The sequence below is a fragment of the Tachyglossus aculeatus genome (genome assembly GCF_015852505.1).
Source record: "Tachyglossus aculeatus isolate mTacAcu1 chromosome 12 unlocalized genomic scaffold, mTacAcu1.pri SUPER_6_unloc_1, whole genome shotgun sequence".
Classification (NCBI taxonomy): Eukaryota; Metazoa; Chordata; class Mammalia; order Monotremata; family Tachyglossidae; genus Tachyglossus; species Tachyglossus aculeatus.
In genome coordinates, this window is record NW_024044828.1 from 8,362,387 (window position 1) to 8,383,964 (window position 21,578).

The 21,578-nt window shown below is 37.7% G+C and overlaps 1 protein-coding gene across 3 annotated transcripts in view; it reads right to left on the reverse strand.

The window, feature by feature from the left end:
• SEMA3A (semaphorin 3A) overlaps positions 1-21,578 on the reverse strand; it is a 204,222-nt gene that overhangs the window by 71,383 nt on the left and 111,261 nt on the right. For all 3 annotated transcript variants that reach the window (XM_038741339.1, XM_038741340.1, XM_038741341.1), the window contains exons 5-6: positions 9,777-9,870; positions 2,715-2,834 (exon numbers count right to left, since the gene is read on the reverse strand). In XM_038741339.1, coding sequence (XP_038597267.1) covers positions 2,715-2,834; positions 9,777-9,870 — 214 coding nt within the window. The remainder of the gene's footprint in view (positions 1-2,714; positions 2,835-9,776; positions 9,871-21,578) is intronic.

The window sequence follows — 21,578 nt, forward strand, 5'->3', positions numbered from 1 at the left end:
TAATATTTACAGCTTATTTTCCTCCTTCATTGAAAAATACAAAACATATTATGTAGGCCTATTTATTCTTCCAAAAGAGATGCAGTGATTTAGAGGAATTAAAGTACCTTCTATGCCAAAGTGAATTTTAACAGCCTGATCACTAAAAAAGCACCTTCCATGAAAATGAATAGAAGCTGGAAGTCCAAACAATTATACACTGTAGTCTAATTCCATGAAACTCACTCATTTTATGCATCAATGTGTAAACATTATGTCTCAAATTTCATTCTGGAACAGTATTTAATTTCAGAGGGACTGAGAGTTGAAATCCCTTGGTTCAATCTTATACATGACTGCATCCTCAATCTTAAAACAGTTCTGGTTTCTGCACCCTGTCAGATGTAACCTTCGTGCTAATTTGGGAAAAACAGTTCTCACATTTAGTGCTGAGAGACTGATAACTGAATTCACAAAGGAATTACACATTTTCAGAGATGAAGTACAGAGCTGTGGACAATGGCTCTGTTTTCCCACAGTGTAAATCCTTCAGACTTAGCTGTCACCATTCGGATCTCCTGCCCAAAAGAAACTCTAACTTGATAACTGAGACCATACACGTACTTGTGTGCTTTCTTCTTCACATAAATCCATCTTGGAATCAACCTCTGTCTCAAAATGACAGTGAAAACCCTTATTCGTGTCCTTTAAAGCTCTCTGATCATATTCACACACAAAAAAGCTCTTTCTACAGCAAACAAATATCTCCATTATTTGGAGAGCAGAATTATATTTTGTGTTAATATAAACTATTTTTAATCCACCAAAAGCATTCTAAAATATTGCAAAGAAGAGACAAAGCTGGGAAAGTATCCAAATTACTGGGTTTAACTGGAAAATAATAATCAGTGGACTTGTATTGATCACTTCAAAGTCTTTTAAAGTTTCAGGTCAGGAAGAAATAGTAACATCTCACTTTTTTCGTAATATTTGTTACGCGCTTACTTTGGGTCAAGTACTATTCTGTGCACAGAGCACTTTTCTAAGCACTGGATATTTGAATACTTATTCCAAACATGTTCCTGCCTTCTTACCTGTGTTTAAATTTCAAAAATATAATGAAAGTTTAGTCCCAAAACATTACACTTTGGCCTGAAATATCTGGTCTTTTTATAACCTATTTGCTCAGATAGCCTCACATCTTAGGTAGCTATTTATTTTGCGTAGCTGTTTTGGTTTCCACACCTGGAAATTGAAGACAATGTTGTTGCTGTTGTGATGATGCTGATGATGATAACAGTAAATGCCAAGCACTGTACTGAGTGCTTGAGTAAATATATGAATATGAAATAGAATGTTCTAATGATGCATCAGTTGTTGACCCAATTCTCCCTGTATATTAATGGGAAAGGGTAAATTTGGTACGTTCTTGTATGCCCATTACCACCAATGTTTTCATAATAATTATGGCATTTGTTAAGCGATTACTATATGTCAGGTAACTGCACAAAGCGCTGGGGTGGATATAATCAAATCAGGTTGGACAGAGTCCCTGTGCCACATGGGGCTCAAAGTCTCAACAGATGAGGTAACTGAGGCACAGAGAAGTGAAGAGACTTGTACAAGGTCACACAAAAGACAAGTGGCAGAGCAGAGATTAAAACTCATGACCTTCTGACTTCTAGACCCGTGCTGTATCCACTATGCCAGATAATTCTTCCCCTTCCTCTCCTTGCTGTTTCCTCCAGCCATATGTACAGCTAACTGGAGTAGTCCTCCAGAACTCCAAATGCTCCAGTTTACTCATCTGGAAAATTAGGATTTGATTCCCTCATATTTAGAATGTGAACCCTGGTTGGGACAGGGACTGTGTCCAACCTAAATGAACACCTTGTACTATCCCAGCACTTAGTACAGTGCTTGGCACACAGTAAGCACTTAACAAATAAACAAATACCACAGTTATGATTAATTATCATGGAGCTCTGGACCTCTGTGCTGTTCTGAATCATTCTCACTGCTGGGAACAGGTGGAGATATCAAGAAGATATCTGTAATGTGGGATACCTAATGCCTATGGTGTTTGGCTTGTGTTTCATGAGCCACATTAGAGGGAACCAAAGTAAACAACAGATTTTTGAGCTACTTGGGAAAACCATAATACATCGTCAAGGACTAATACAAAAATGCCTCATTCAACTAATTTTTTTTTTATCTGCTTTTATAAAATTGCTTTGGTTTGTACAAGCTGTTTTTACAATCATGGGAGAAACAGTTCCAGTTTGAATTGTCCATGTAGAAGAGTGTGACCTTATCTCTCAGTAGGCTCTCATTAATGCAGAAATGGAACTTTTGAACTTAAAATGTTCAAGCTTAGTATCTGAACAACTCCTTTAATTGTCTTCTCTCTTCCCTTTGCCTGCTTTCTCTGGCTAAGATCCAGATTTTTTTCCCCCATAAAGAAAATCATGATGATGGACGAGAAACTCAATGTTGGCACAACTTCTTGAATTTTCAGTCTTTTTCTCACACCCTCCAGTCATCTGCCCTCCAACATTAACTTTTGACTATGGCTCAAACAAACATTAAGCCAATAGGCATTTGTGATGCTTATCAAATAGACCGTGTATGACTTTCAAATACATATAACCCCAGTTATGACAACTGTCTTTCAACTGTGGAGTTTTAACATTATAGGCCACACCCTCTGATGTATTACTGCATGTACTACATACCATTCAACCACCTGGAGTCATGCTGCTCAGTTCTGATAGGATGGTGGTGTCCAAGAGTTCGGAAAATAGCGAAATCTCTTCCCATAAAGTCTGCTGCAGTTCCGGAATATAATTCTCCATCTGAGGAGTAATGGAAGATGACAATGAGCATGTTCTTAAATTGAATCCTTAAAAGAAATAAACAGGTATTCCAAGGATCACATGAGGTTAAAATGATATCAATTTTTACAACCAATCCTTTTTTACCTCCATTCATTTATTCATTCAATCACATTTACTGAGCGCTTACTGTTTGCAGAGCACTGTACTAATTGCTTGGAAAGTACAATTTCACAACAGAGACAATCCTTATCCAACAATGGGCTCACAGTCTAGAAGGGGGGAATTCAAATTAATAATAACTGTGATATTTGTAAAACACTAAGTGCCACTTTACTTGGCTTCCTCCAACTGGCAGTGCTTGACACTGTTTTGTGACAGTGTTGAAGAGGAGCCAGCTACCAGTGGCAGTATGACTAAATACTCATAGTCGAAGCCACCATCATTCTGGCTGGGCCACACTATCTGGACAGAGCTATGCTCTTCAGAGAGGACACCATTAGCACTTCCAAATTCCACTTCCACAAATGCCCTTAGTAAAAAAAATAACATTTGATTCCTACCACGGAAATCTATCTCTACTCAATTTTTCCCATTCATCTAGTACAGATCCAGTGAAAATGATCAATTGTCTAAGATGTCCTACTTAAAGGATAATTTAAACAACACTTTTTGGAAGCAAATGTGGAACTTTGGTGTGCCCTGAGGAATCTTCCCAAGGAATTCTCCACTATGGAATAATCCAGAAACACACCACCCACAAAAGAGATAAATTAGTTTAATCTTTCTCTGCTAAGGTTTCCTCAGGGGAAAAATTAGAGCAACTCCAATCAATCAATTTATTGAGCACTTACTGTGTGATGAGCACTGTACTAAATGCTTAGCAGAATACAGTATAACAGTTGGTAGACAAGTTCTCTGCACAGAAGAAGTTTACAGTCTAGAGAGGAATCAAATTCTCCAGGTTCTTTGAAAGAATAATTTGTGAAAACGAACATTAAGACACTTCCAAGTTAAAACAATAGTCGGTGGTGCTAGAGTGCTTAGTGCTTACTTTACAAGACCACTGTGCTGAATGCGAGCCCCACAAGGGACCTGATTATCTTGTACATACCCCAGCACTTAGTAAAGTGCTTGACACTAAGTAAACGCTTATAACAAATACCAAACATTAATAGTTATTATTAGTACGGTATAACAGAGTTCGTAGACAATTTTTACCTAACCACAAGAAGTCAATAATCTATCTTTCACAGTGATACGAAAAATAGCAACAGGTAGGTAGGGTATAACAGCAGCTAATTTTTTTCAGGGGATCGTGAAGCACTCCTTGATGATGGGAATTATTGATGTATTGTTGTCCTCTGTAAACATACTTAAAGTGAATCAAATACTCCATGGTGACTGAAGCATATTCATTCTGGGATACTGGTACTAGATGGCTACTTGCATTTCATGGCTGAAAAGGCCAATGAGGAATACACAGTACTAGGTACTCTGTGTGCCACAAGGCCTGTTTGTTGTCTTACCATGATGTTTGCAATGCCTGGCACTGCTACCCTTTTTGTCCCTTTGTGGTCCTCTCTCAATATCTACCACGAAATAATCACTACTTTCTTGATTTATGTGGGCCATGCAGATAGGTTTATCCCAGTTATCTCCTAGTTGTCAGTTGAAATGCAGTATTATCTGAAGCTCTAGTTTACTATGTCATTAAAATGTTTTCTTTGTTCCTTTATTTTAGGTTGCCCAATTTCAGTTCACCCTATAGCAACTTTTTAGGTATCGTATACTATCATCTATTCTCCTCCTGCATCCCATCCAGTGAAACTGGTTGGAGATGAGCAAAACTTTGAATCTAGGAGACTGACTTTGTTTGGAATCCTCTCTTGCCATCTGATATTGATTGTGGTTAGTAAGTTATGCTGATGAAACTGCTCTGAGAATGGGATGTGGTGTCTGGAATGGGATAAGCGGGGGTGGTCGAGGCAAGGGCCAGGACTCACAATCCTAAAGAAGAGTCGAGAACAGTACAGATTTTTTAGAACTTCAGTAGTTTAATTTGAAACCTAGGACCACGCTGCCACCACACTCTTGTTTCACAGTATTACAAAGGATATGCTTGGCTTTTTAACCTGATTTTCTCTTTCTTATCTATCTTATCTATCTTGGCTTTGTTGGCCAGTATGCTGCCTATGTAACATAATTACATGGCGTTGTTTAGCTCCTGGTTGCCAATGTAGATCTCAGAGAGGCTAAAAATTCAAACTCAAATAAAAATGCATGGGAGTCCTAAGGAGATGGACAATACAGGACGTTAATAGGGCCAAAATAAAATGCAATGTCAGTGAAAGAGTTTTCACGGTGAGGGAATCAGAGCCTACATTTTAAAACATGCTTTGGGAAAAAAGCCTATGATTTTCATGCCAATTCTAGCATTTTCATGGTCAATGCCCATGTCAAAAGGGGACTACTGACCTTTTTACCCCTGAAAACTTAAAGCATAAACTTTAACCACAATGACTGCAAGCCCCATGGTAGCCATGAAAGTCAGGAAGGGTAAAACAAGAAAGCAGAAAGACACAGGACAATGAATTCACAGAAGATACTAGACACAAATAAGCCAGCAGGGCCCAGTGGGAGATGTAATCAGAACTGAAACAGTGCAGCATATCATTAATTAACAATTTTTCATTCTTCTGTGCCATTTTCGACTTGGTTTGGGGGTAAGAAAAAATCACTTAATTATAGTCCTGATTATGTAAAGCATATTCAACTGAGAGTTTAAAGAACACAAACAATTTTTACTTGTGAAAAAGGCTCAGATACTTCTCTTAACCTTTCTGTAACCTTACCTTCACTTTGTTGCCATCTTTTCCCAGGTGACTGCAATTCAATCTAAGCACTGGGATAGATACAAGCTAATCAGGTAGGAGGCAATCCCTGGCCCACAAGGGGCTCATAGTCTGAGTGGGAAAGTAAATAGGTATTTACTCCCCATTTCAGAGCTGAGGAAAATAAGACACCCAGCAGAGCTAGATTGGAACACAGGTCTTTTCATTCCCAGATTCTTGCCACTTGGCATCTCCCATTTCTCTTTTTACGTATAAGTCTATCTGCCTTATTCATGCTCTTAAATTAAATTTGAATGCTCATGTTTTCTGTTTGCTTTCCTTCCCCAGATAGATCTTAAGATCCCTGAAAGCAGGTATTTGTTTTACATATCTTTTGTGGTTCCCTTCAGGCCTTGTATAATTTATCATATGAAAAATGAATACAGAAATCGTAACATGCCATCCATTCCCCCACACATTCCCAACATCTATCCTTTGGGTTCTAAGACAGCGCCACTGATGGTGAGATGTTATCAGTGTGTGCCTTTGTGGCTGATTAGAACAATATGTGGCTGGAAATTCCTACTGCAATGTGCATGTGAAGATTTCTCCAGGCTATCGATTATGGAGTCTCCCATTTTAGTTGAAGGACATGCCTCAGTCCAGTGAGGACTGGGAATCTGTGCAAAGGAATTGATTACAGTGCTGTTGCTGCATTGCCAGTCACACTCTCATCCTTTGGCTAATCATGTTACAACTCCAAATAGGGACTACAACAGATAAATAAAAGGGTGCAGCATTCCTAGACTATAAATTCCTTTCTAGACTGAGAACTCCTCGTGGACAGAGAACATGTCTACCAAATATGTTTGCTTTGTACACTCCCTAAAGCTTAGTACGGTGCTCAGCACCCAGTAAATTCTCAATACATACCACTGACTGAATGATTGAGAAGTGCATGCAAGAACCATCTGTAATCCTTAGTACCACCTTATATACTAATTTTCAGACTACGAAGTGATTGAATAAAACCCCACTCTCTTCCATTGTAAGCCTTGTGAATCTCTAAAAGAAGTTTACCCTCAACTGATCTGAACAACAATGGCAGTTCAATGATTTTAAGAGCATTTCCAGCATTTTTGAAATGCCGACAGGGGCACATACTAAATAAAGGTCGTATATCCACTGGCCTTATTGTTCCACCTCAAAATAAAATGAAAATGTGTCTCGGATCAGTTGGAGTACTGGATTACAATTCCTTGGATGGGTGTGGTAAGGAAGAAAACATGTCCTTCTGAGACTGTACTGTGAATGCTAGTAACACTGGTGAATAGGGAGGGCTCTCCATAGGGGCTCATTATAGAATCAAAAGACCATAAAGGACAAACATACTGTCTTGCAACCTGTGGTTGTAACCATCAACCAAAGATGCAGAAGTGGTGTTTAAAAATATAAATATAATAAGTCCATTTCCCAGCGGGAGTGTGGCCTAGTTCCAGGCAAAGAATCAAAAACTAAATTTTAGCACCCCAAAAATAGGTTTCAGCAATCTCCCTCCAATCTGGATTCTACACCTGAATTATTAGTGCTGAAATTTCGGGCAAACACTTCATGGGAAAAACAGAAACGTCTCTCATGTTGCCTGTTCATTTAACATTGTGTAAATGTGAGCTGATGGTTAAGTAGAGGGAAAATGCTCCGTTTTGAATCTTGGAAGGCTTAGCTCTATTGTGTTCACAGCTGGAATTTATTCAGAGCTGAGTAGCAATTGCTACCTTTAATGAACAGGTTTTTAAAGAAAATAATGAAAAATGCTTGCAGGTGGTGAGAATAAAAAACATATTTCCAAAAATCCTGAAACAATTTAATAATGATGAAACACTCCTTTACAACACAGTTGAAATTATTAAAAAAGACTTGGGAAGTGGAAGACACTTTACATGGTTTTGAGACTTATTTTTGTTGACACATAACTAAAGCAGAAACATATTAAAGATGGCGTGGGACTTTGGTGCAAAGTGCAGCTTAATTCCTTTAAAGCACACAAATTTGAGGCATTATATTATGTATGTGTGCCTAAATTTCCTTTCACTACTCATTTACTTAGATTAGTTTGTTCTTGGTTCTCTTCTTAAAGCACTTAGTATGTTGTTGCCAGTATAGCATAAAAGGAGCACTTCATAAGAATAATAATAATTGTGGTATTTGTTAAGCGGTTCTATGTGCCAGGAACTGTGTTAAGTACTGGTTGGACACAGGACTTGTACTTGTTCTGGACTAAGTACAAGGTAACTGGGTTGGACACAATCCCTGTCCCACACTAGGCTCACAGTCTTAATCTCCATTTTACAGATGAGGTAAGTGAGGCACAGAAAAGTTAAGTGACTTGCCTAAGGTCACAGGGCAGAACAGTAGCAGATCCTGGATTAGAACCCAGATCCTTCTGACTCCTATGCCTGTGCTCTGTCCACTAAACCATGGTGCTTCCCTTTAGGAAAAGCTGGTGCCTAGACATATCCTTATGTCTGCCTTCCCTGTTGAAGTGTAAACATCTTGTCAACAGGAACTATATTAGTGTAAGTCCAGACAACCATCGCAACTCTACATCTTTCCTCTTCTATCGTTCTCATTCCCCACCACCTAATTCTAGCCATTCAGTTTCAGCAATACTTCTTGAAGAAAATAAATTAAAACAAAAATCAATGAGCACTTCAAGGCTCGATTCTCTGTTGACTTAGTGTGGTGGCATACTGAGTGTCCTTCATAATACCTACTTGTCATCATCCTCTCTCTTTCTCTTTACTGAATATTAAAGTAAACAATCAAGCAAATTCCCAGTGAGCAATGCACCACAAATTAAAATTGCTCAAGGCACTGTTTTATACACCACTTTTTAAACATTTTCTATTTTTTTTGGTGGGTGCACTTTGAATAAATATAGGATACAAGTTTGAGCAAAATGTAACCCCCTCCTTTGGTTAGGATGACTTCTTTTTTATTTAGTTGTGTGCCCTAGGGCAGTTAATCACGTGGGATCATTAGGGTTCCCATGAATAGGAAAATTATGGGCTTGCTAAAGTTTGCTACATTCCTCCTTGACTAACTTCTGTTTAAAATTCAGCCAGTATAAAAGGGGCAAATGGTTTTTATGGAAAGTTCTAACGTTTTCTTTATTTGGAAAGTAATAAAGTGGATAGTTCATGATAAGGCAGTTTTCTTCCATTTTTCCAGGGAGGAGGGATTCTGTCTTAGGCAATAGTTCAGTGAATCTCATAATTTAGAAACTAGAATCTAGCCCTTTGTTAATCCTCAGCAAGGAATTGCTTATTATAATCAATAATTTTGAGCTTGAAAGATACTGGTTGAGGGCCAAAATCCAGGAGAATCCTGGAACACTTTATTTAAGTTTTCAGCTGAAATGAAAGTTTCTTTTATGTTCCAGATAGAATTCTTGTCCCACAATTTAAGTTGAAAATGTTTTACCATTACTATCTCTTAGCTATTACTTACTGACTGAACTAACCATACTTCACAGAGGAAGAAACAGAAATAACCAGTAATGAAGATTATGTCCACTAGATAAACTCCTTGAGGGCAGGGATCGTATCTACCAACTCTGTTGCATTGAATTCTCTCGTGCATAGTTCAGTGCTCTGCACAAAGTAAACATTCAATGAGTACCATTAACTGACTGACATAAATGAATTGGGTAAGCAACTCTGGCCCAACCAGGAATTAGAACTCAGAAGCAGTTAAGCAGCAATCTATTGTTCTTTTCCTTCCTGGATTATCTGGGCTTTCTCATAATAGAAAAATGAGGTAAGAAAAGTAGACGTTTATGACCAGAATCAAAGATCTAAAGTACACCTAGGTGTGGATAAGTTAGATAGGACTTTTTATAAAGAAAGATCCTGATAAATCACTTCGAAGTCATTCCATAGTCTTTGAGAAAGGAAGTAAGACTTTCATGCTTCATCATCATCTTCAAAACATTTGAACTGACCACACTTGACATCCATCTAGAAAGATTTCAAGATAAAGAATTAAGGACCTTGAAACAGGAAAAAGAACAGACAACTAGGGAGTGATCTATGGGAAATGAGTGCCTCATTTATTGTGGGCTACGCACCTATTAAAAGAGATGCTGTCAGCAGTTTAGGGTCATATGGACTCTTTCCACGGCCATTTTCAAAATGAGAATCCTCCAGCTTAAAAATGTTGTCCTGTAGATGAGAAAATGATTATATTTACTTAAGAATAGGAGAATTTCAAAGGTCAGTCAGCAAATATCTTTTCAGAAAGAGGTTAAGCATTTAGGTCTTACAACCAAAGAGTGACATTCATGAGGAGTACTATTCAGATGTTAACCGGTTGGATTAATAATAAATATTTCCACCCAGTGGCTTCAATATTTCCATAAATTGATAAAAAGCTACCCCCATCAGCACATTCACATATAATTTTACTTGTCTCACCAACTCAATTTATTTTATGAATATTGATGAGTGACTTTTATTCGAATCAGTAATTTTGATGAATGTTCCAAATCTAAACTGAAGCTAGAGCTCACTACTGCTGGACATTTTTTCAGTGAATCTTTCTTTTATACAAATGATTCTTTGCTATGTCTGATGTTAAAAGCATTATATTATTTATGTTTTTGAACCATGTAGCACACCTGATCCTAAAGATGAAGAGATGAATTTACAGTATATTTGACTGGGAAAAGTTGATTTACTAAATGGCAGCAGGAAAGACTGTTAAGATCCCGCAAAAAAAATGACTAACGCATTCCATTTTATTTTTATCATCTGGCTTGCATTTTTTTTATATACTAAGGACACCTAGATTGAAATGTGGTATGTTTTTGTGAATTTATCAATAAGTGTGGGTCATAAAATCAATTCTGTATTGTTTTCTGAGTCATTCTCATAGAAACCCTGAGTTGCCATAAAGTAATATGATCTACTGGAAAGAGAATGAGTCTGGGAGTCAGGAGATTTGGATTCTAGTCCCAACTATGACAATGACCTGCTGCATGATTTGAAACAAGTCAATGACATCCCTTTAACTCAGGTTCTTAATGTGTACAGTGGACATAAAACCAAGCTTTTCCTAACTCCCAAACATGTTATGAGGATTTCAAAAAGAGATCATTGATATGGAAGTGATTTGGAAATCTGAGAACACTATACAAGTACAATATATTTCTCACTTAAGTTCTTGGAACACATTTCTCTTTGTGGGAACAGGTAGACATGATGGTGGCTAAGTGTCCCTTCACATGGCATTCTGGTATCACAGGACTGAGAACTACAAAGCAGAGCATACTAAAAAAAAAAGCATAGACCTGGGTGTCAGGAGACCTATGATCTAATCTCCGCTCCACTGCTAGCCAACTGTGAAATCTTGGGCAAATCTCTTGACTTTTCTGTGCCTGTTTCCTCATCTCTAAAATGGGGGGGGGGGGGCGGGGTCAGTACCTGTTCTCCCTCCTAATTAGACTGTGAGCCCCAAGTGGGACAGGGATTGTGTCTGACCTGATTATCTAGTATCTACCCCAGTGCTCAGTACAGTGCTTGGCAAATAGTAAGTGCTTAACAAATCATCATCTTCTTCTTCTTAGTATTATTATGTAGCCACAAAAACATCATGGTTTACATGGTTTATCATGAAGCAAAGCTCCAAGTCAACAGAGTGAGCCCAGTTGCCCAACTGCTGAAGGTCCTGGAGCCTCAGAGGCCAACTGCAAAAGGACCGACACCGAGCCTATTTATTCTCTTCTTTCTCAGAGCAGTACCCGTCTGCCTGCCTGCTGAAGATTCTTCCCTTGAGTCAGACACTGCAAGAAAAGAAAAGGCGAAGAATTTGGCCGACATGAACGATCTTTCCAGTGCCACAGAGAAACCTCCACGGAAGATGACTGTCAAAATAAATCAAAGGCCACCTTAAGTGATGATGCTATCCCCTGCAGGAAATTGCTTTCAACCTCCTCTGGTAAGAAAATTATTTTGGCATGTTTCATCCTTGGGTAGTAATGATAACATCGAAAACTGAACTTTGACTATAGAGTTATATGCCTGTTGGCTTTATTCCAAATGATCCCTCACTGGATTTAGAAAAGTGGAAGAAGACACCAGCCTTAAAAGTTCTCCATACTTAACAAGGAAAACAGGTCGGGCTCTAGACAACTGAACACTTTTTGTCTTCAATTTCATGTTACGCTCTGGGAAATTTCACTTAGCTTTTTCAGTGCTTCAACTCATTCAGCTATTTAAAAAGATTGGCAGTGCAGTACAATATAAAACATTCACAAGCTCATTTGTGGCATAATTAGTTTAGGATCCTTGTTTGGTGTTCTGGTAATGAAACAAATAGTCCTAATATGATAAAGGAATAAGATGCACATGTCCCTGCTTCATATAAAACCTAAAAATAATTAACATGTACAGTAACTGATGGATGCCAGAGCCTCAAATCTTCTGTTTCTTAACAAAAGCAACTGAAAACACAACTTATCACAACACGACCCACTCAAGAAATTCCAAGATCAGACAAGAAAACGTACACTCACTTTAAGACACGTAAATGCATCCTATCGTATCAAAAAGGAATACAGACATATCCTGAGGCAAAAACATTCACCAACCCCTTTTGGGATTCTGTGGTTTATATGAGGTGTGAAATTTAGTGGGAGTGAACAGTTTGCCAAGAGGAAAAGGGAGAAAAATAATTTGGAAGGAGGGAGAGTAGGCTGGAGAATAATGACATTTCACAAAATCCCTAACAAGAGATAACTTTACAGAATTGGACCTCAGGTGTCTATGGTATAGACAGGTCTTGGCAGGGAAGAAGCAGTGTGGTGGAGATATACCACAAATGCAAATTGTCTTTCCCCAAAATGTCTTTTGTCTTTTGCTGAAGTACTGGGCAAAAATTTTGGAAAACTGAAACAGGTAAATTCATTAAAGAAGGAAGTCATAATTCCAGTTTAGAGAACCCATGAAAGAAGTTTACAAACGATAAACTATTCTTGCCAATGTAACATAATTCCAACTGTAGAAAGTAAACATGTGAAATACTGTAAAACCAAAGAATATGTGAATTACTTGTTAGAAAAATAAGCAGGCTTATTTTGGAACTCAGCTAAAAAATAAATTGATGTTCAAGATGTCTGGGTGACTCAATCACTGGAATTTTATTGAGAACTTTGTGCAGAATACTGTTCTAATTGCTTGGAAGAGTACAATATAACAGACTTGGTAGGCATGTTCCATATCTGTAAGAGGCTTAAAGTCTAGAGGGGAGACAGACATTAAAATGAATGTACTGAAAGTATGAATGAAAGTACTGTGGGTTTGAAAGAAGAGTGAATAAAAAGTACAAATCCAAGGTTCTAGAGCAAGGCAGTAGGGAGAGAGAGTAAGGGAAATGATAGCTTAGTCAGGGAAGGCCTCTCAGTAGAGGTGTGATTTTAATAAGGCTTTGAAAATAGGAATAGTGACGGTCCTTCAGATATACAGGGGCAGGGAGTTCCAGGATAGAGGCAGCATGAATCAACTAAACTCACTGCATAAATGGTAGAAGAAGCTGTTTCAGTATATAGTATATTACTTGTTAGGGAAAAAATAGATGAAACTCTACAAAAAGAGGGTAAGAATATTAAAACAATGCAGGAGTTACATTTATAACAAACCCCATATTAAGGAAAATTTACATTACTGTTTGCACACCTTGACTGGTGGTGTTGCATTGTTATGTACAACTGTTTCTTCTATCACTACATCACATACTCTGGAAAGATGGGCTTTTTTGGACTAATGATCCTTAATTCCCTGATGGCATTCTATCCAAACTGCTAAGTGGAATCACCCACTGTGGAAAAACTATATTATTCTAGCTATAAAATGTAGTTTTTTCAAGACTGAAATGAAAAAGACTATTTTCCCCTATAATATCCTCAGATATGCTATCTTTAGGAGGCCTTCAAAAAGACTTTCTGTCCATTCCTCTGTCTTGATGGCAAGGATTTTCTGAGATGGAAATTCTGAAATCATCCTGTTTGAGTTTCAACCTTCAGAGTTTCTTCTAACTGTAATTTAAGGCCTATTTTGTTTTATTTTAGAAAATAAGAAAAACTGGTCAACATCACTGTTGCAAAAAAAAAAGGATTTGATGATATTGTTAAGCCTCCTCTTTTCATTAGCCTCCTCTTCTCAAAATATTCTAAAAGCCTTACTTAACTCCTGTTTGATTACAGGAATCCAAACAGTTTCAACTGAAAGCGGTAGGCCAATATTCAAAAAAGATGATATGCACTCAATAAACAGGATTGATTGCTTGAGCAGGGACATGACTGAAGCTTTGAAATTCTGAAGCTGAGCAGGTTAGAATAACCAAATCACACAACAGCTAGCTGAGTACTCTAGGTCAAAAATGACAGAGGCTTAAAGCTTCAAGGTGCTAGATTCATGTGCAACAAAGGGAATCACCCAGCAGGTGATATGCATATGGTATCTGTTTTCAAGGACAGTTGTGTAGGCAAGAATATTAGGTTCTAAAGTGTTTTGATAAGTTCTTGGAAGAGAATTTTGGAATGTGTGGGGAAAAGTAGAGGGCACTAGAGGTAAAAGCCAGGAATGCTAGGTGGTACATCATATTTATTGAGCACACTACATGCAGAGCTTGGGAGAGGACAATACAACAGAATTGGCAGACATGTATGTTCCCTGCTCATAATGAGCTTACAGAATAGAGCTTACTGTAGACTGTAGCTTTCAGTCTACCATCTAATCAACCATTAAGATGGATGTACGGGAGTACCCAAGCATCATGGCAGGAATTCTTTAAGCATCATTGTGGACAAAGATTTTGCTGCTAAATCAGTGGAATATATCCAGAAATAGAGACATTCTCTCCTTTCTTTTGACCCATTAACCTTATTCTAAAGTTTATGTTAGCTTTGCCTGATTACTCAAGGCACTAATGGTGCTATCCCTCACACCTACCAGACATTAGATCTCTATAGGATATTGCACAATTCTCCAAGGATAGTGTATATTAGAATACCTGTATAATAACATTCAGTGTTGGCATATGGAATATATCACCTAGATCACTGTATGGATCAACTAGGGAATGAACTGCAATTCAATGATTTTCTGTTTCAGTGAAGTCTCCATATGCAAACAATAGGATATAAAATCCTAAAGTCAACGTAGCCCATTATACTTAAGAACATACACATCTTACTTGTGCTGGAATATTTTTCATTTTTAGTAATGTGTTTGACCAGAAAACCCTAGTTTTGGATCCTAATTGCTTTAGCAGCCACTACTAGTGTATTTTATAAATTACTGTACCATACTTTATTACATGATTGCATCATTTTTGATAGGATATTTTTAGAATTCAGGATCACTGTTTTCCTCTTTGTCTTCTGAATTTCCTGCATGTTATTAGGCTGTGGTGAGGTAAGGCATCAGAGGAATTAATAGCTACACTATCATCTAGTTCCAAAGCTACATAAATCACACAACATCAGTGCCATAAGAGTGGCAATACTTTCTCCAATTTCAATCTTTTCCCATTATAAACAAATGCAGGTAACAGGAAAATATTTTATGGAACAAAATTGAAAAGTAACATTGGTAAAAACTGTCTCTACAATTTAGCAAGTTTTTTTTCCCCTTTGGATCTCATAAGAGAGATTAAGGCTATGATCAAAGTAGAAAAGAATGTATCCTTGCAGGAACAATTTGATAGCCTGTAGAGGATTGTTTGTAATTCTGGTTCTCCCAGTGCCTTTAAAGCTTTGGCTTCTTTTTCTTAAAGTTTTCCATAAAATGAAATACAGCACCTTCACATGTGGTTTTATGACTCTGCAAACAATTATTTCCAATATTACAGTACCTTAGTTTTTGTATTGTGCTTTTATCTCCATAGCACCTTCATATTACTTATCTCAATTTTGTCCTCATAACAATTCTCTGAGGTAGGTATAAAGGTAGGTATGATAATCTCCATTTAGTAGGTGAGGAAACTGAGGTACAGAGAGAATTTAAGTGATTTGCTTGAGGTCACACTGGACTGGTAAATGGAGCGCCCACTCAAAACCAGATCCTCCTTTATCCAGACTGGCACACTTCCACCACACCACATTGCCTTCCCAATATTTAAACTCGGCCCCCAACCCATGACATACTCTGTGTGTAAGGGGGCTTCCAATTTGTGAACACTGGGAAGGTTTTGGTTATGTCTTTATCCTTGGTGACTTGAGTGGCTACATTCTAAGGCTCTTACAGGTCCCCTAAACTATTGGATTTTTGGACTATAAACTTTAATTTTTTATGTTGGTTTTGTATTTATTCAATTTCATCTTTCCTTTTCGTGTCTATTACCACATCTTTTGCCACTTGAATTCTTAGTTGTGAATCTTTTGAGGGCCAGGGACTATACCTAATTCCTCACTTGTGTATTTTTCTTTCCAGAGTTTAGAACAGTGCCCTGCACACAGTAGGTAGGCACTTAAGTTCTGTTACTATCGCTAGCAATAGATTCCTGTGAATGGCATCTGATAGATTGTTTTATTTGTTTGCAGGGATATTGTAGAAGTTTAGATCTTCGCCATTGTCTTTGGGAATTTGGAGAGGGAAAAGAAATTAGATCCTAGTGTCAGCAAGGGACAGCCATAATTTTCCCTCATATTCAAAAATTATAATGTTTAGAATTATATTTATGTTAACTCTGTAATAACCAACAAGCATTAGAAGGGAGAAATCCCCCAAGTTCTGGGAACTGTCTGAACTCTCTCTCTTCAAAATAATTCAAGCACATCCATGCTAATGCAATAATGGTACTTAATATACCACATTATCCAACATGAGACAACTTAATTTTTGCCACGAATGGTTGAACTGAATCTCATAGGTTGTGATCATATATGTAGAAAATTAGAAACTTATAAAAAATACATGCTTGGAGACCAGGCAGTGCAAACTTGTGAACTTTTCCCTTCTCCTTGATGACTAAGAAAGCAGAGACAGGGGAGGAAGGTGCAGAAGGAAGTGTGGAATTTAAGTTTCCCAATATTCTTTGATGTCCATTTTCCAGGGCCCAGAATTCTGGGACAGAATGGATTGAACATGGATCCCTGAAGTGGATGTCCAAGCATCTGAAGGGAACATTCATGCAAGACAGGCTGGTCAGTTTAGTCTAGATGTTCCCAATTCCAGAGCAGTTGTATACATTTTTTTAATAACCCAGGTCAGTCTACAAAAATTTATAAATTTTCCTGGTTAAACTGCGACCGAAACTCAGACGACTTCTACCTCCCTTGGTCGAGAATGCAATTCAGTGCATTATACTTGTCATATGGAAATGAGATTTTGCCTATATTCTAACAGCCTTTTAACCCTATTCATTTAATCTTCCTTTTCCTAGAAGTCTGTATAATCAACAGGAGCGTTCTTGGGAAGGATACAGCTTTTTTAATGGACCAAGTGCCATACTTATTGACACTATTGACACTAGAATATGAATGATAATAGGGATCAGACTCTACCTAAAAATGAAGGAGATGAAAAGTACAGTTCTCATTCCTGAACTTTAGAAACCTCTTTATAAAACTCCAAACTTTGCTGACATGCACTACCCTTTATTAACTTGTTTTCAAGAAGTTCTACCTCATCCTTTTTAGATCTTCAAAACTGTCTTCAGGCAATTCTGGGCTAAAAAGGTTTTATCATACATACCTGACACACAGAAAAATTATCAAGGCTTACTGCCCCCATGCTGTTTATTGAAACACTTGATGCTCCTCTATCTTTGCATTTGTTCTGGAGATTCTAATCACTTTGGTGGATTTAAAAGGAATTCTTATTACAGTCACTTTTTTTCTTACATAATGAGTCATATTCTCTCACTGTAGTAAATTTGTCACATTAATGGGAGAGTAGGCAGGGAAAAAAATCATCCTTTTAGACCACTAGTTTATTATTTAACACACTGCAGCAGTGAATTTCCGAAAGGTACCTAAGAGACTTGAAAGAGTCAATCAGTGTACTTTACTAAATGCCCCTTTGGGCCAAAAGAAAAGCCTTAATCAAACTAGACTTTGCATATCTAGGTATTTTCAGGATGCTTTCTCTTGACTTTCACATATATCATTCTGAGATGCTTGTTAAAAGTGAACATGGATGAGTAGATTTTATAAGTAGTAAGGGAAACTACAGTAGAAAGGGAAAAATAAGGCATGGGGTAGGGTGGCATATCCTTTTTCCTCTGGACTGTGAGGGCCTTATGAGCAGGGAACATGTCCACTAACTCTGGGTATTATATTCTCCAAAACACTTAGTACAGTGCTGCGCCAATGCTCAATAAGTACCATTGATTGATTGATTCTCAACTGACAGAGCTCAGCAAAGGGCATGAAATGGACATGGACTGTAGTGTATGCAACTCTTCAATACAATGAAACCTACAAGTATCTAAGTCTTTGCATCTGGTAACCTATTAGCAGTGTGTAACATCATCCTATTTCCAGGTGACATGGCAAAATGATTACATTTTGCTTTTTAAATGTTGAAGAAATGGTGTGATTCAGTATCTCGATTTGGCTTTAGTCACATGGAGAAATGGATCTGGATAATTGAAATTTGAATGACCCAAGAAGAAACTTAAAATGGAAAAATCTGATCTAAGGTGCATTATACTGATAAGGGAAAAGGATTGGAAAAGTTATCGTATCCTGGCTAAACAACATTCATTTAAATCCTAGAAGTGTCCCAAAGCACATGCAATTATACTGCATTCCTCATCCATCCTTTCTTCCTTGCCACTAGTTCACACTACAACTAAGTAAAGCTACTAATTCTACCCCTCCTGACAAAGTTATTCTACCTGGGCAGCGGCACAATTTTCTCCATCCATAAAATGGGTAGAATGATATATTTGGCTTGTGGTGGGCAGGGAATGTCAGTGTGTTGTATTATACTTTCTATAATACAGTAAGCACTCAATAAATCTGATTGAGTGAATGAATGAATGAACCTGTTTGAATGCTCTGATTATAAGCTTACAATTTCTAGACTGCATGTTGGTTGTAGGCTGGGAAGATAGCTATCAGCTCTGTTGTATTCTCCCAAGTGATCTGCACACAGTAAGTGCTCAATAAATATGATTGATTGATTACGATAACTGAGTAATCAAAGCAGAGAAGATTATCAGGATACGTAGGAGCACGTATTATAGGAGAATTCATTTTATGAACCAATCAATGTTTTATTTCACTTTTTGCTGATAATTCAATAGCACTGCTTTGATTTTCTTAAAGTGAGAAAATACGTTTGTGGCAAATGTTTGACTTCCTTCAAAGGGAAACAACTATATTTCTGCATAATAATCACTAAAATTTCTTGGGAAAATAATTATGAAAGGTGATTTCTATTTTGTTCAGGAAAATGAAGATAATGTTAGACCAATAAAGGTAATTAACTAACAACTAAGCTGTTTTCAATGACAACTTAAAATTACAACTAGCAGTTATAGATTTTTGGTTAGGTACATAATTTTCTTCTATTGAAATATAATCCTTTTTTTCTTTACTATAATGAAAGATTGCTTGTGAATCAATAGAAATTTATTATTCTTTACCCAGTGTCAACATTTATTTTGAAAAAACAAATGTCTTTGGTGGATCTGGTGGTTGTTGTCAATGCAAGTAGCTGCCAGACAAAATATATGAATACATTATTAACAAAACTGTATCTTGTTCATTGAAGACAAGAATAGTAACAAGTTATATTTCAATAAAGCAATATGTCTATACATTTAGATATTTCTATCTACAGTTACCCACAGTTAGTTACAGTTAGTTGGCCAAACAACTGAAATAGCTATCTTGGCCAGTCACTTATAAATACATTTAGATATCTTAAGGTCATATCTCCTCCAAGAAGCTTTCTCCAAATAAGCCCTCTTTTTCCCAGCTCCCTCTCCCCTCTGTGTCATTTATGCACTTGGATATGTGACCATTGATAATTTGATATCTGTCCCACCCTCAATCCCACAGCACTTATGTACATATTTTTAAATTACATAGTATATATTACTCATTTATATTGATGTCTGTCTCCCCCTCTAAATTGTAAGCTCACTGTGGTCAGAGAATGTGTCTGCTAACTCTGTTGTATCATACTCTCCCAAGTACTTAGCATAGTGCTCTGCACATTTTAAGTACTCAGTGATTGAACGATTGATCTAATTGTTTAGGTGCAACTGGATATGTATATACCACTTGGAGATATTGATCAGATCTTTATAGATGAGTCATACTGACACTTCTGGTGGGAAATGTCTCTTGTAGCTGCTAACATATATTACTTGACAATGGAGGTCAACAAGTGTAGAACCATACAAATTAACACAACAAATATCCCCAGACTGAAATTTGATTGATCATAGCAGCTGGCCAGCCTAATACGGGGTTGATCCACACAACTAGTTGGTAACAAAGAATATCATCCATACGTTTCAACTGACGGTAAAAGCAAACTGGAACCAGCAAAGCAATAAAGGCTGGCCTGGCCACTGTAGTAGAGAAAAGTGGATATTTCCTCTTTCCCCAGAGTGCATGTCAGGGTTGCCATGGGCCAGTAGCCAGCAGCTCTGTCTGTCCCCTCGTATGACTCTGTTGGGGGCATGGAGGATCTCACAGGATTGGCACTCCCTCCACCTCTTCAGTTACCTCTTTCCTCCCCAACCTGTGTGTCAACAACACCTGCTCACCCAAAGATGGTGAGAAGCCAGGAAGGAGAGGGGGACAGGATATGAGAGGAAGAAAAGGAGAGGAAATGGAAGAGACAGGAGGAACTGTGGCTACAAAGCTTCTGGACCATTGAGTAAATTTTGCTTTGTAGTAGGAAACCTATACTGTGGTAGCCCTGTGCAGAGCTGCGTTTCAGAGTCTAGGTCTGGATTCCAGATCGACTAAGGCAGCAGCCGTTGTTGTGGGGATAGGAAGTGAGACCTTGCCCTGGAACTTTCCAGCAGGTGGAAGAGTAGTAACAGCTGAAAGAAAGGGAGACAGGAAGTGAATGAGGAAAAGGAAACAGAAAGTGGATGAGAAAAAGGGTGATTGAGGAATTGAGGAAAAGGGAAACATGGAGTGAATGAGGTAAGGGAGATGGAGAGTAAAGAAAGAAAGACAGGGAGTAAATTAAGAAAAGGGAGAAAGGACATGAGGAAAGTCCTCATTTCTCCAATTCCTATACTCTCTCTCATACCATTTTTGAGATGATCATTGCTAAAAGCCAGGAAAGAAAATACATGCATATAACAAAAACCAATATAAGAGACTTTGCCAGTGATATTAAATACACTGAAAGCCAGCCATTACTTCTAGTAACAAGTTTGGAGGGTCATTTCAGTATCCCCATATTTATTAGGGAAATACAATAGGAGGTGGTAAGGAAAAAAAAGGAAGCATATGAATATAAGAAATATGTAATGCAATGGTCCATGCTTTCAGTAATCTGATGCTGGTTATAAGAACCTAATGCAGTTCTTTGCCCACAGGTGTATATTGATGCATACTATTGACGATGATGATGACAATGATTTTAGTGGTGTAGGCATGTTGGCCACAAGACATCTGAAGGAATTACATGATAGCTGCCCTCCTAATTATTCTTAATTTTTAGGCCTGTTCTGTAACATTCCAAATTTTTCATTTAATAACCCATCATGGACAAAGCACACACACACACACACACACACACACACACACACACACACACTAACCACTACCAATTGTGTGCAGGCCATTGCACTTGAAAAAGTACATCAAAAGTAAAAGACACAGTCCCAACCCTCAAGAAGCTTTTACTCTAATGGGAGAAGAGTTACAAAAACTCAAAATCTCTAGCATTGG